We start from the raw sequence: 13,546 nt of genomic DNA, 5'->3' as shown, positions 1-13,546 counted from the left end.
TGCCCGTTACAAATAACAACATCGTGGTTCTGTAATTTTTGTTTCAATTCGGTAATTTTGGAAATAACTTTCCATTTACAAATGCAACCTTTTACTTTGATATCAGATATCCTCCTTCGCATTGCTTACAGGCTTCTATAATTCGATAATTGCACTCGTCAAATTGAGTCCGATAATTCGGCCTCATATGTCACCGAATTTACTTCTTCTTATATATCGCTGAGTATAAATGATCGCCGTAAGAAATATATTAATATATAATTATGCTCTGCTTTCTAATTTAGCTATTGCATCGTGTATATTTTCTATCACACTGTATATATATGGACGTTCCATCGAGTTAACTTTCAGCATTGAGAGGATCAAACTCTGCATATCCTGTAAAGTAAAAATACGCAACATCTTAGATCGGCGGGGGAATTGATATCGTGTGAATGTAATATAAAAAGCACAATACATAACAACCTCATTGTACGGAGCACCTTCTGGAAATGTTACATGCGCACTTATCACAGCTAGAGCCACACTGTCACCTCGCTCGTAAACTGTATCAAAGGGGGATTTAAAGTAACACAGCGCATACAGTGTGCAGCCCAATGACTGAGAAAAAGAAAATAACTATAATTGAATCCAATACTTGAGTCATTTGCGTCTGAATAAATGACCTATTTTATTTTACAATTGATGCTTACCCAGATGTCTGTTCGTTCATCGACCATGCAATAACTTTCAACATTGAATAATTCTGGCGCCCTATACGGCATGGAACATCTTTCAGCTGCTAAGTCTTGCAGAGTCCGTGCAGCTTGTGTGCCGCACACTTGAACTCTGGCAGTTGTTACCGAGCCTATATAATTCATCATTGATGTTTGATGGTGACAAAAAAGCCTGCATTTTAACTAAATATTAAGAAAATAACAGAGTTGTAATCTACCCAAGTCCATAATCACTGGTGTTCCGTCGTCACTAAGTACTATATTTGCAGTTTTCAGATCTCTATGCGCAAGAGGTTCAGGCTTAGCTTCATGAAATGCTTTCACACCTTCACAGATTTGTAGAAAAATATTAAGTATATCCACAGGGCTCATATAATCATTATTTTTAGCTCGTTGTTCTAATTCATCCGCTAACGTTCCTCTCTAAAATTACATTAACATATGTAGGTTCATGCGGAACTTTTATTACCTTTATTAGAAGATTATGTCAGCTTACGTGATAATATGGTAAAACGATTAACACTTCGCTCGTTGTATTGACAATCGGGTCGGCTGCACCTTCACGAGCTGAATCTATGCATTTTATAACATTAGGATGCTTTATCTGCTTGTAATATTCCACTTCTTTCATTGCCAATTGTTGATCCTCTGGTCCATGGCAAATGATCTTTTTGATAGCATATTTTTTGTGCGTCGCGGTATCTTCCGCCAAAAATACTGTACTAAATCCACTTATAAAATAGAAAATTTTCACTTAAACCTTTTAATCATTGATGCAAAATTCCTTTGTAGTAGAGCAAGCGATAACTCATTTATTATTATTTCAACAAACTCACCCTTCTCCAAGATGTTCGCGAATCGTATATTTCCGGGAGTTTACTGTAACAGTCTCTTTGGCGCATATACAACCCATTCTGAAAATTAGACTTAAACCTAAACTATTCATCTTTATTACTTATCATTACGATTATCAAACGTTAAGAAATTTCACGAGAAATCTCGCTATTGTCACATACAAACATTTTGACACGTCAAATATACCAGGTTAGAAAATCTGGGAAACGTGACACGAGATTCATTCCCCTCTCTCACTCACGCTCCTTCGCGCTGTCACATCACTTTTAAGGCCAGCGGCACACGGTGCTTGTTTTCGTGCTGGGTTGCTCGCTGGATGAAAATATTATGCTCTGATTGGTGCATTTCCATCCATCTTCGGAAATGCACCAATCAGAACGCAGTATTTTCATCCAGCGAGCGATCCAGCACGAAAACAAGCACCGTGTGCCGCTGGCTTTATGTAGGCTGCGTTCCAATATTCACTGCCAGCACTGAAAATCTATAGTATACGTGACACAAACTATGTACTTTCAGTACTGGCAGTGAATTTCGGAACGCAGCCGTACTAGACGCGTTCCGATACTCACTGCCAGTACTGAAAATATAGTTATAAATATAGTTTGTGTCACACGTAAAACTTTTCAGCGCTGGCAGTAAATTTTGGAACACGGCCGTAGTATCTCGTCGGTGGCGCCATTCGTCGCTGCAGCGTACGGTCACGGACATAATAGTGTGTGCCCGTTTTCTTGCAACTTCCGGAACGCATCCCGACTCGAGAAGAATGAGAGTCACTGCTCCGCCTGCGGAGCACGCCTGCGCAGTGACTCACAACGAGAGAGGCGAGAAATGAGATATACGCGGTGGGACATATTATAATAATAAGCAGCTGTTATGTAACAGCTGCTTCTGTATCTCATATCATTGCTTCTGCTATAGAAGATGGCTGTTGCTGAAACAATAAATCACATATAAATATATAATAAAATCGTAATTATCGTAATGCAGCTTAATTCTCTTAATTAAGTTCGTATTGTTTTAAAAACACAAACATGTTTATTTATCTCTACCTTTTTCGGATGTCCCCCGGAGTATAAGACATTACATCGGATGATTCTTGTCTGTTCTGTGTTCCCTCATTTCCACTTAATGCTGGAGTATTCATTTCATCTGAGTCTGTATTATTATAATATGTCCCACCGCGTATATTTCATTTCTCGCCTCTCTCGTTGTGAGTCACTGCGCAGGCGTGCTTCCCAGGCGGAGCAGTGACTCTCAATGGGTGCATTCAGTACTACAATCGCTCGCTGAGCGCTCAATGAGCTTTTACATTTGATTGGTATATTCCTTTAAATTTCAAAATATACACCAATCAGATGCAACAGCTCACTTAGCGCTCAGTGAGCTCTTGCATATGATTAGTGTATATTTTTAAATCTAAAGGAATATAGCAATCAAATGTAAAATCTCAGTGAGCGGTTGTAGTACCGAATGCATCCATTCTTCTCGAGTCGGGATGCATTCCGAAAGTTGCAAAAAAACATACTATTAAGCCAGCGGCACACAGTGCTTATTTTCGTGCTAGATTGCTTGCTGGATGAAAATACTGCGTTCTGATTGGTACATTTCCAAAGATGGATGGAAATGCACCAATCAGAACGTAGTATTTTCACCCAGCGAGCAATGCAGCACAAAAACAAGCACCGTGTGCCGCTAACTTTACATGTCCGCGCGACCGTACAGTCGCGCGGACATGTAAAGGCCTGTTCGTTTTGTCTGCACTGCTGTTGCTGGTGCAGGTTGAAGTGAGAAAACCTATGTTTGTCTCACTTTAACTTAACGCACTAGTTCAGCAGTGCATACAAAACGAGCAGGCCTAATAGTTGGTGTGCGTTGTTTTAGTAATCTTCGGAACGCATTCCGAGATGAATGAAGAAAGGTTTGTTTTCTTCTATTGCTGAACTGGCTGCACTAACTTGCACTTATTCTCTTCTTCTTTCCCTTTCACTAACTCCTAGATGTATATCTATTTCTTTTTACGTTCCCTGAGTGTACACTAGTTCAGCGATAAAAAACAGACCTTTTATCCCATCCACGATCAGTGTTCAGATTTCGTCGCGCATGTGCGTATAGTTTTTCCGATATCGCTATATTGCTGTATACATAACATACATAACATAAACCGTGGACATACGCGCGTCGCCATGTCGCATCATTTGTGAGACTGGAACGTTAATTAGTTAGACAGATTAGCCTAATTTAACTTCATCACGGTATTGATCGGCCGAATGCTGATACAGTACAGTTTGCTGCATAATATACTTTTTCCTAGTAATTTTTGTGGTATGTATATATATATATATATTGTACCTCTTAAGAAAGGTACTTGTACAATCTAGGAGCCTCAATATTGACAAACTTATGCTCAATCGACACATTTTTGCACAAAACGAACGAATCGGGCAGAAAAAAGTTTGATCCGTCGTTCTGTTCTGCAATGCGGCATATTGTTGAAGACGACTTTGGTACTTTGGTTATGAAATTTCTCGTACGTATCAACGATATATAGCGACATGAAACGTTCTCCGTGGCCACGTGTACATGCAAAAAATGCGCGAGGTAGGTTTGTCTAAGTTACATATCTTTTGTCGTTTCAGTAAAAGTAGAGAGAACGCGAAGATAGATGGAGATGATAATTAAAATTTATATTAGCATTAATGTATATATTGTATTATTATTATTATTATTAATGTATATATATTATAAATAATAAATAAAATCTATATCATTAAATTTATATTTATATATTATAAATAAAATTTATTATATCCATCTGTCTTCCAATAATTTAATTTCATCTCTTTTTAGTTTCTTATTTTCTAATTTCATTTTTCCTTTTTTCATTTTTTAGCACGGTTAGGTTAGGTTAAATATTTTTAATTCTTTTTCAAGTACAGGGAACTTGAAGATAGATGGAAATAATAAGTAAAGTTGATTATCTGTCTTCGGATTCTCTGTACTTAAAAAGATGAAAAATATTTACTCTAACTTAACTCAACTTTACTAAAAAATGAAAAAGACTATGAGAAAGGAAACCAAAGAAAAATTAACAAATAAACATTTTATAGATTTTAAATTAGATTAGATTAGGTTAGGTTAGGTTAGGTTAGGTTAGGTTAGGTTAGGTTAGATTAGATTAGATTAGATTAGATTAGGTTACGAGATATATGTATTAGATTCTAGATGTACTAGATCTAATTATACAGTCTCACAGATTTACAAGATATACAAGGTGAAGATTTAGTAGATATACACGTATCAAACGTTTCAAACTCGCGCACTTTTTGCATGCGCATTTTGTCACGGAGCATGTTCGTATCGCTAAAGTATCGTTACTACTACGATAGGTCTCGTAATAACCCAAATAGTCGTCAACTTTAACAATTAATAGCCTCGCTCCGCGAAGCAAAGCGACCTTTTTTTCTGTCAGATTCTCATTCATTTCATGTAAGAACACGTCGATCGAGCATAACTTTATCAATCAATAGTAGAGATGAGGTCTGTAAACTGTATAATTATTGAATTTTATCTTGCGAATTGTGAACGATACAAATTCTCAAATCCGAACAATTTTTCCCATCTGACTGCAGGCCACGTAAAAACTTAGATTTCTACTGTTAATATATAACGGCTGTTGCCTGAGATCGATAACGTGAGTTTTATCACAAGACCGCAACGTCGATAACATTGAAATATATACGTTGAAAAATACATTGAAAAATGAGTGAGACAACAGCTGCAAATGATGTGCCAGAGAGCAATGGCACAGTTGAGCAGCCTGCTTACAATGGGGAAACGGAGGAACATACTAGTAAATATATCAAGTCATTTCATGTCGTACCTGTTTATACATAATTAGTTAATTAACAAAACATCTTTACTGCATTCTTCATTAGATAAATCTCCAGTGAGCCTAGAGGATAAGGTACCAGATTCACTGACTGTATGTGACAATGGCACGAAGAAGAATACCACTGGCAATAATAATAGCAATACGACAAATAGAGCAAAGAAACGGAAGAAGACTCCAAGAGATGCCACTGCCCCAAAACAACCACTTACCGGTTATTTTCGGTAATGAGATGAAAATACCTCCGCATATGTATTAAAGTGATTAAATTATATATTAAACGATTCAGTCTTCGACAAGTCTTACAATGTACAGGTTTTTAAATGACCGAAGGGAGAAGGCCCGACACGAGCATCCCAGTCTCTCTTTCGCAGATATCACAAAGCTTCTGGCTGCAGAATGGAGCACATTACCATCCGATCAGAAGCAGGTTTGCTGCCTTTTAAGATATTTCAGATATTGTATGAATGGACGGAGATGTTAAAGGGACAATGAATCTTTTGCAGCAATATCTAGACGCGGCTGAGCAAGACAAGGAACGCTACAATCGTGAAATTAGTGACTATAAACAAACAGAAGCGTATCGTTTGTTCACTGAGAAACAAACTGAAAAGCAAAACGAGAATAAAAAAGAGAGGAATGGCACAGGCGTAAATACCGAGCAGAATGTACGATTAGATTGTTGTTACACGCAAGACTGTCTGCCATCACAAAATACGGCGTTGCTAACGGACTTTCTCTTTTAGGATGTACAACAAGACAAAGATAATGATTTCACCGGCTTTGACATCCCTATTTTTACAGAAGAATTCCTGGATCATAATAAAGGTAGGAAATTGCAGCGAGAGATTTTGAGTTAAAATATGTAAAATGTTACAATTGATGTAGTAAACAGCGCAAAAAGATATTGATACAATGTCTCGCGCGTTTGTGCAGCTTGTGAGGCCGAATTAAGACAGTTGCGGAAAGTTACGTCCGACTACGAAAGTCACAATGCAGTTCTTCAGCTACACGTCGATACTCTGCACACCGCTGTAAACGAATTGGAATCCGAGATTTATCAGCAGCGGACGACCAATCAAGCTTTACAACGTCATTTGGATACTCTTCGTTCGCAGCTGGCTACATGCTTCGCCAACATACCGCTTCCAGGTGAGATGTCTCTTCTGGAATTCTAAATCTCGTAAATCGACGCTTCATTTCTGTACAATCGTACGAAATACTTTCGATTTGTGCAGAGACGCACAATGGTGCTACATTACAAAATATCGACGGTTACTTCGAGAGACTGGAATCACTGTTGAACGGCAATGCCGAGCAGAGTCTACGTAACGCTGTACGCAATGCCATATCTCGTCTCGAATTAATTGGATGACGATCGCCTCCCGGCAGTACGACTAGTACATCGTTGAAACATCATCGCTCGAGGCATCCATATCGAAAGTAACGAGAGAATGTAGGGGAATGTGTGTACGTGTGTGTGTATGTGTGTGTGTGCGCGTGCGTGCGTGCGTGTGCACATGCGTGTGTTGATCTTGACAGTTCGTCGCGTTCGTCTACTTTATCTTTATTATACCGGATGATCGCTCGTTACGCAAGCGGATTTACATACGTATCACAGCTGATTATTGTTCTAGCGATTCTATGACGTATACGCGACAATAATTTAAATTTTTTTATTTTATATGTCTATTTTCTGCGATTGAGGAGAATGTTTTATTTATGTATATGTATATACATACATATATATATTATATATATATATATATATATATAAATGTGTGTGTGTGTGTATGTGTGTATGTATGTATGTAAATATGTATATGTATATAGATATACATATGTATACATATACACATATAATTTCACTTCATTTCATTGCTATGTACATTTTAACTTGATACTAGGTGAATTTAAGTGTTTCTGCTTACGAACATGGTTACGTATCCATAAAATCAAACAGCATCTTGAATTACCAATGAATCTGAGAGTATTTATAGCAGATCCAAATCGTCATTATTGAGAAGATATTTAGCGCTTATTAATAAATTTTGAACCTTATCACGATCTGTTGTTCATATTCAGCATGTGTTTCTTCAACTGATTCCACATGAACCTGAAATCAAATGATTATTTTCAAGTATCGCGTTAAGTCCATGTAATAATTTTTATTTACAAAAATTCGTAACCATAATTCTTACCTCAAGGACACCGCGTTGTGTCGGCGGTATTGTTCTGCCTGCGATACAACAGTCTCAATTTGCGGGAACAAACTGATTATCATATCTTTTTTTATCGGCAAGACCGATCGTATAAACTCGAACGTAGGTTGCGTATTTAGCGTTAAGTATTTCTGCACCATAGTAGAGACGGCAGCCTGGAATTTTTCTCTGAAAAATACGAAAATTTTGAACATTGAAGTGAAAATATTTAGTTAGAAGAAATATCGACTTTCAAAAAATATATCTTGAAATGTTCACCTGATTATTCTATCTTCTTCATAGTAAGGGCTCTTGACTACATCGCTGATGAAGTCAATGGTGTGCAATTTGTGTGGGTGATGATCGTGAACTTTCACGTAGCACCCAAAGATGTGTGGAGAACAAATCTGAACAATGTGTTCCACAGTATACTTGGGATACTTTTTCCCTTCTTTAAGCAGTGTCTTGATAAGCCAAGTTATCTGTATAAACATATGCAACGGACATATTTGCATATCATTGTTATATTATGTATTGTATATAGATAATTACGATGCTATTATGCGTACCAAATTGGAGTGTTTATGCATGACATTGTCGGACGATATATTATAAAAATTCGACATCAGCGTCTCAAAGATTGAGCGCATGAATTCGCACTTTGCTTCCTTGAAACACTTCAGTAACATATCGGAAACTCGAAAATTGCCACCGTTATTAATCTCGGTTATCAAAATCGGCAGGTACTGATCGAAGATATCTCGTATCATCGCTTGCAGTAATATGTCACCTTTAATGTTCAATTTCTCTAGACCGAGTATCACCATGGAGAATATTTTTTTTCCCAATTGTTTTATGTATGGCTGTGTCGAATTCTCAGGTACAAGTATAACTTTGTTCACGAGCGTTCTCAACATATCGTTCGGTTGATTCTACAAAAACAAAGTTTCTAAGAAGATAAGAATTCAATTTGACAATCGACAAATGTGTTAAATCTTACTTACTTTGGTGTACAATGTCGGTGAGATGCAGAGTATCAACGTTCCGAGACATCTGTAAATCCAAAATGCGACTTCCGAGTCTTTTGTCTCTTCCGTTATGGGTAATAGGACCCATTTCTCCAAATTCTTGAAGTATGCCTTACATTTTCCAGTATGCTGGATTTTCTCTTGTTCAGACTGTGAAATTTTTCACTCGTATTAATTTAATTTTAGATCAAGATAGCAGCAATGATAGTCGATTCGTTGGGACCTTCGGTACCTTTAAGAGATTCTGCTTTTTCATGAATGATATGATGAACGTTAAAATGGGCTCATTGCTGTTATTTCGAAATTCTTGCAGATCATTATCCGATATAAATATTTCTTTAATCTCATCGAGACCGGTGATGTAATGTTGCAGGATCTTTAGCTCTTCCTTGTATGTGCCGTAACCAACAATAGAACATTTTATCCAGGCCTAGAAAATATTCTGGATGATTTGACCGTTTCTCAAAATGTACATGGCGTATCGCAAACACGCTGTGTGTGTGTACGTGTGTGAATACAAACTTGAATGAGAATGGTATCAAAATTTGGGATTTCCTTTTTCAAGTTTTGCACAGCCTGGCTGTCCTCGAGAATCAACGTTAAATAACACTGAGTGATCCTGAAATGTGATAATGGTATTGCTATGTTACTTTCGACTTTAGAAATGCTAATCTTCAGACAAACAATTCGCACCTTATATCTTTAACAAATATCGACGCTGCGAAATGCTGAAACAAAGACACTGCTGAATGTTTATATTTCTTAGCAGTGCTTGAATCTCTGACTGCCTCTAGCGTGAATATAACAGCTAGCTTGGATATGTTCTTGTAATTATCACCGGTAAGAACGGGATCAAAGACAAGCTGACGAACTCTAGAAGCAACGAAACACCACAATGCATCTAACATTTTCCTGGCACCATCTACAAGCAACAAGTCTCGATTATAATCGACTAACCTACGTGAAATCTGCGATAAATATGAAAGATTTGAAGGAAACACGAAAGACACACTTTTGATCGACAAGGTTACTAAAGTACATAAACATATACCAACCTGAATTGCCACAGACTTGTAAAGTGACGCACATCTCGAAAACATTGACGAGCATCACGAGTAAAGTACTGATTCTATTTTTCGGGCATTCTAAGAGATAACGATCAATCCAGCCGCCAACAAAATGATGTTCTCCCAGATCCATTTTCTCGTTGTCTGTTAAAATCTTATTTAATACGTCGACGAAGTTTGTCATCATGGAGCGAGATATTTCATCCTTACGGCAACTTATCAAGTTGATCTATCAAACAAATCAAGATTTCTTAATTTTATACGTATATTTATGGACATGTAGACGATAGAGCTTACAGTTTCTGTAAAGTAGCCAATTATAGGATCAAACGACAATCCTTTTTCACTGAACAACAGTAAACACGTCAGTTTCCCCTTCCAAACTAGATTGTATTTCCTATTGTTTTCATTATTTGCCTCGTGTGTAGATGGTAAGAGTTCCAGCATTGTTAAGCACTGCGAAAACATTAAAATGAATGTTGATAATGTTGATATTGTCGACACGTGCGACAGATGGCAACTCTCGCACATTTTTACTTACTACATTGGTAGTATCTGCAGAGACGGCTAAAGTAATAAATAAGGATATGAAATTGTACAAGCCACTCTCGGAGAATTCCTCGACTTTGCTTTTTGAAAATTTCGTATACACGCGACCCTTGACCTGATTCCAATATTTTACATCTGTCTTGCTGTACTTCTTCAAAAAGGTGCCTGAAAAATTAATCGTTTTTTTTTTCTTTTTGGAACACACAGACAACGCACAGGAAGATTGCGCAAAGTTTACCTAACAGATACAAGAACAGACTGTAGCTAGATTCCTTAGTCTGCTCGAATTTGCCATCAATTCTATCGTTGCTCTGTTTCAAAATATCCGCGGCAGTTTTTCTGAGAAAAAGAAAAAAAAAGAAAAAGAAAAAAGAGGGAGTTTCCGTAAGAACACGGTTATATCTTTGTAATACAATGTAGTATCGCACAGACTGTGCATTTGAATTTGCACTTTATTTCCATACTTTTCAACAGACAGAGCCCAAGGTCCAGAAGTTTGCTGGAGGAACGGCTGATCCAATCTCTTGTGGAAGCAGTCCCAGAGGAAAGATATAACCGATATTCGCGGCTGCCACCAGTTAATAATGAGATCGTGTAATAACGGTATTATAATTTTCAGCTCAGTATCAAGTTCATCCCTCTCGCCATCTTTTCCGCCTTTGCAGACGTATACTTTAAGAATTTTCTCAACTTGCTCGTAATTAGATCTAATCTGTAAATCGATAAACGTTTATCTATCGAGGTTTTTTGTGATTCCACCTTTGCTAAAATTTATCGCGTACTACCCTTGATGAAATAAATTGTAAGTATACACCGTCGTTACTGTATCCATACAACAGAGACAAGTGGTATATTATCCAGATGCAGAACAGTTCGGAATTTTTACAGTCTGGCAAAGAAGAATCCATAGTTTTGTGCCAAGACATCTCTTGAGTTTGATTTTTGTTTAATACTTTATCGATACAAATATTTACATGATCCCAAAATACCTGAAGATACATTATATATATATATACACACACACACACATTTATCCACTTTATTTAAGTATTTATGTAAGTAAAAAATTATTGAAAATCCACAATCTTCTACCTTGGTTTTCAATCTTTCTTCCAAGCTATCGATGAATATTTGAAGCATCAACCATAATTCCCGTATACATGTACAGTTGTACGGTGTTTTCTGTGTAAGATCCATGGTCCAATTCAAGGATAGCTAAAAGAAAATTAAATAAACATGAAACAACACATTTGTATTATTATAGAAATGCTTTGAATTCTTTCTGACCGTGCTTACCCTTTCAAATACTTTCAAAGCAGCGTATATCAAATCACTGATGACTATTGCAAAAGTATTTTCAAGCTCTTCCAACTGTGTGTGTATTGAATATTGGTACCACGTGGTTCTTGCATATATCAATGTGATAAAGAACCATCTCAACTCTATATGTATATGATACATATGAAACTCTGGTTGTTTACACTAAAACAAAAATGAGACATCTCCATTCGGTCTTGTGTAATATTGCCTTCCCGGAAACATATGTATTTTTTAAATACCTTATTGCCAATGTTAGAAGCTGCGTATAGTAAAGTAGAATCTGGAAAAGTACGTAATGTGCTGAAAAAGCGCTTGATGGAGTCAAATAAGGTATCTATATCCTTATTGATTTCAGGTATTGCTGCTTCCAATGTGCTAAGATCCCATCTAATGCTATAATATATGTAATTAAACTGAGACATTTGTCAGTTATTTGTGAGTTAATTATGTCGTATCAATAATGTTGTTTTTTTAAACATACCTATTCATATATGTACGAAAATATAAAATGAATTCACAGACCATCTTCCTTACAGAGAAATAATCACGATCATTGCATATTCCAGATATTGTAACAGGCTTATCGTGTCGACGTAATATCTTTAATTGCATCCTACAAGATTAAAAAAAAGTATATATATATATACACACAGATCCAGGGTAAATATATTACATACTGCAGGTCCCCTAGAAATTTTTCAATCAATAAAGACATGAAAATGAAAAAAATCCACTCTTACTCCATGCAATTAATGAGATGCTGAAGATTCATCACAGCTATGGCTCCAGGCATGGCGCAATTGAAGAGGCTAACTTCTGTGAGAGAGAAGGGATAGTCTGTTTGCAGGAAAAGCACATTATCCACTTCTTTGTGATAAAACAAACCACCTCTGTTCAGTTGCCAGTCGTTAACATTGACTTTACCCCCGCAGTCACAAATAGCATCCAAGTTCATCTATAAGATTGTCAGTTTACTCTATAACGTACGATAATTGTGCAGTAATTGACGTTGAATAATAAATAACGAATTGCTCATGTTCGTACTCACGATTAAGGCTGCAGGATTCGCGTCTCGATCCGACCACTGATCTAAATTGCATTTAAACGATTTCGACAAAGATTCCGGATTCTGAGAAAGCACTCACACTCTCCTCGTTAGCACATGATTTTTCGCGCACTTTGGCGGCATTCTCCGTGACTCGTTGTCTCGATCACCGAGACTGATCGAGACCGTGAGAGAGATCGAGAAACAGCGAGATCGAGAACTCGCGAGATGAGGTTCACGTTGTTGTTTACAAATCTCGTTCGAGAGCACGAGTCGAAGATGGCGGTTGAAGTGAAGGCACAGCGCGTCAGATAGCGGGGGTTGGCCACGCGCGAGCAATAAATATACAGCGATAGGATGCGCTCACGGTGTGTCGCGTTTCCCTGAGACTCGTCCGTGCAAGAGCGATTCGTTCGGCACGACGATCTGCGCTCGATTCCGTATCCTTTCGTCCGACCGGCTACCGGCGGCCGAAAAGAGGTCGGTGCCATAACCGAGATCGGAACACGGTGACTCACTCACTCACTCGTCATCGTCGTCGTCGTCGTCGTCGTTGTCGTCGTCGGTGACACTCGCTCTCCAGGTGGCCTGCGGTGGACAATGATGCTCCTCTTGTGAGAGAACAACTGTGAGATTAGAACAAGTCCGAAATACGTGCCAACATGAATGTGCAGGAACTTCGCGATGAGGTATGTCGCGTTCCTTTCTCTCAATCGAAGCGAATCTTCGACGTGTATCCTCCGTTATCGGCGCACGCGAGTGAATCGTTTGGGTTGAATCAAACGCGCGCGGTGTTAAGATTGCGCTTCGATGGCATCTGTTTTCATCGCAAGGCAGACTGCTTTACTTTACATTCATTTTATTTTCTGCACTTTG

The 13,546-nt window shown here is 37.8% G+C and overlaps 4 protein-coding genes across 17 annotated transcripts in view; 2 read left to right on the top strand and 2 right to left on the bottom strand.

The window, feature by feature from the left end:
- LOC105184068 (serine/threonine-protein kinase 16) lies at positions 1–1,836 on the bottom strand. 4 transcript variants are annotated; one of them, XM_025297329.1, is made up of 7 exons: positions 1,733–1,836; positions 1,553–1,630; positions 1,213–1,447; positions 935–1,139; positions 693–847; positions 466–600; positions 1–378 (listed from the first exon to the last, which is right to left on the bottom strand). In XM_025297329.1, exons 2-7 carry the CDS (start codon positions 1,627–1,629, stop codon positions 262–264), a joined length of 924 nt encoding a protein of 307 aa, XP_025153114.1. In that variant the 5' UTR covers position 1,630; positions 1,733–1,836; the 3' UTR covers positions 1–261. The 4 variants fall into 4 exon arrangements, with proteins under 4 accessions (XP_025153114.1, XP_011140914.1, XP_011140915.1 ...); XM_011142612.3 differs by having other exon boundaries at positions 1,737–1,827; XM_011142613.3 differs by having other exon boundaries at positions 1,758–1,823.
- Positions 1,837–3,575: 1,739 nt separating this feature from the next.
- Hmg-2 (High mobility group protein 2) lies at positions 3,576–7,190 on the top strand. 4 transcript variants are annotated; one of them, XM_025297269.1, is made up of 9 exons: positions 3,576–3,893; positions 4,017–4,169; positions 5,201–5,421; positions 5,507–5,684; positions 5,776–5,890; positions 5,967–6,128; positions 6,207–6,288; positions 6,397–6,612; positions 6,699–7,190. In XM_025297269.1, exons 3-9 carry the CDS (start codon positions 5,331–5,333, stop codon positions 6,833–6,835), a joined length of 981 nt encoding a protein of 326 aa, XP_025153054.1. In that variant the 5' UTR covers positions 3,576–3,893; positions 4,017–4,169; positions 5,201–5,330; the 3' UTR covers positions 6,836–7,190. The 4 variants fall into 4 exon arrangements, with proteins under 4 accessions (XP_025153054.1, XP_025153055.1, XP_011140921.1 ...); XM_025297270.1 differs by lacking the exon at positions 4,017–4,169 and having other exon boundaries at positions 3,577–3,893; XM_011142619.3 differs by lacking the exon at positions 3,576–3,893 and having other exon boundaries at positions 3,918–4,169.
- Positions 7,191–7,257: 67 nt separating this feature from the next.
- LOC105184072 (protein MMS22-like) lies at positions 7,258–12,951 on the bottom strand. 3 transcript variants are annotated; one of them, XM_011142622.3, is made up of 20 exons: positions 12,674–12,951; positions 12,366–12,601; positions 12,107–12,238; positions 11,865–12,018; positions 11,602–11,787; positions 11,398–11,520; positions 11,091–11,294; positions 10,770–11,017; positions 10,544–10,644; positions 10,298–10,470; positions 10,054–10,212; positions 9,745–9,985; positions 9,383–9,611; positions 9,212–9,308; positions 8,922–9,119; positions 8,666–8,839; positions 8,231–8,593; positions 7,941–8,143; positions 7,662–7,850; positions 7,258–7,576 (listed from the first exon to the last, which is right to left on the bottom strand). In XM_011142622.3, exons 2-20 carry the CDS (start codon positions 12,578–12,580, stop codon positions 7,522–7,524), a joined length of 3,444 nt encoding a protein of 1,147 aa, XP_011140924.1. In that variant the 5' UTR covers positions 12,581–12,601; positions 12,674–12,951; the 3' UTR covers positions 7,258–7,521. The 3 variants fall into 3 exon arrangements, with proteins under 3 accessions (XP_011140924.1, XP_011140923.1, XP_025153047.1); XM_011142621.3 differs by having other exon boundaries at positions 12,366–12,580; XM_025297262.1 differs by lacking the exons at positions 12,366–12,601; positions 12,674–12,951 and having other exon boundaries at positions 11,865–12,038.
- A 13-nt stretch (positions 12,952–12,964) lies between these two features.
- Positions 12,965–13,546, top strand: part of LOC105184071 (serine/threonine-protein phosphatase 6 regulatory ankyrin repeat subunit A) — a 9,017-nt gene continuing 8,435 nt past the window's right edge. For 4 of the 6 annotated variants that reach the window (XM_025297268.1, XM_025297265.1, XM_025297263.1 and 1 more), the window contains exon 1: positions 12,966–13,359. In XM_025297268.1, coding sequence (XP_025153053.1) covers positions 13,333–13,359 — 27 coding nt within the window. In that variant the 5' untranslated portion in view covers positions 12,966–13,332. Of the gene's footprint in view, positions 13,360–13,546 lie in introns of all 6 variants that reach the window. The other 2 variants (XM_025297266.1, XM_025297264.1) reach the window with 2 other exon arrangements.

Source organism: Harpegnathos saltator, unplaced genomic scaffold, assembly GCF_003227715.2.
Source record: "Harpegnathos saltator strain DR-91 unplaced genomic scaffold, Hsal_v8.6 scaffold174, whole genome shotgun sequence".
NCBI classification, from domain to species: domain Eukaryota; kingdom Metazoa; phylum Arthropoda; class Insecta; order Hymenoptera; family Formicidae; genus Harpegnathos; species Harpegnathos saltator.
Note: the sequence above shows the minus strand (reverse complement) of the source record. Positions and strands in the feature narration are given on the sequence as shown.

Coding starts and splice junctions, on each gene's coding strand:
- Hmg-2 (XM_025297269.1), top strand. CDS start 5,331: ATGAGTGAGACAACAGCTGCAAATGATGTGCCAGAGAGCAATGGCACA. Junction 5,422..5,506: donor GGAAACGGAGGAACATACTA/GTAAATATATCA, acceptor ATTCTTCATTAG/ATAAATCTCCAGTGAGCCTA. Junction 5,891..5,966: donor TACCATCCGATCAGAAGCAG/GTTTGCTGCCTT, acceptor AATCTTTTGCAG/CAATATCTAGACGCGGCTGA.
- LOC105184072 (XM_011142622.3), bottom strand. CDS start 12,580: ATGAACTTGGATGCTATTTGTGACTGCGGGGGTAAAGTCAATGTTAAC. Junction 10,471..10,543: donor TCTGTTCTTGTATCTGTTAG/GTAAACTTTGCG, acceptor TTAATTTTTCAG/GCACCTTTTTGAAGAAGTAC. Junction 9,612..9,744: donor ACAAGTCTGTGGCAATTCAG/GTTGGTATATGT, acceptor TGTTGCTTGTAG/ATGGTGCCAGGAAAATGTTA.
- LOC105184068 (XM_011142611.3), bottom strand. CDS start 1,662: ATGAATAGTTTAGGTTTAAGTCTAATTTTCAGAATGGGTTGTATATGC. Junction 1,448..1,552: donor CGCGAACATCTTGGAGAAGG/GTGAGTTTGTTG, acceptor CTATTTTATAAG/TGGATTTAGTACAGTATTTT. Junction 848..934: donor ACCAGTGATTATGGACTTGG/GTAGATTACAAC, acceptor TGAATTATATAG/GCTCGGTAACAACTGCCAGA.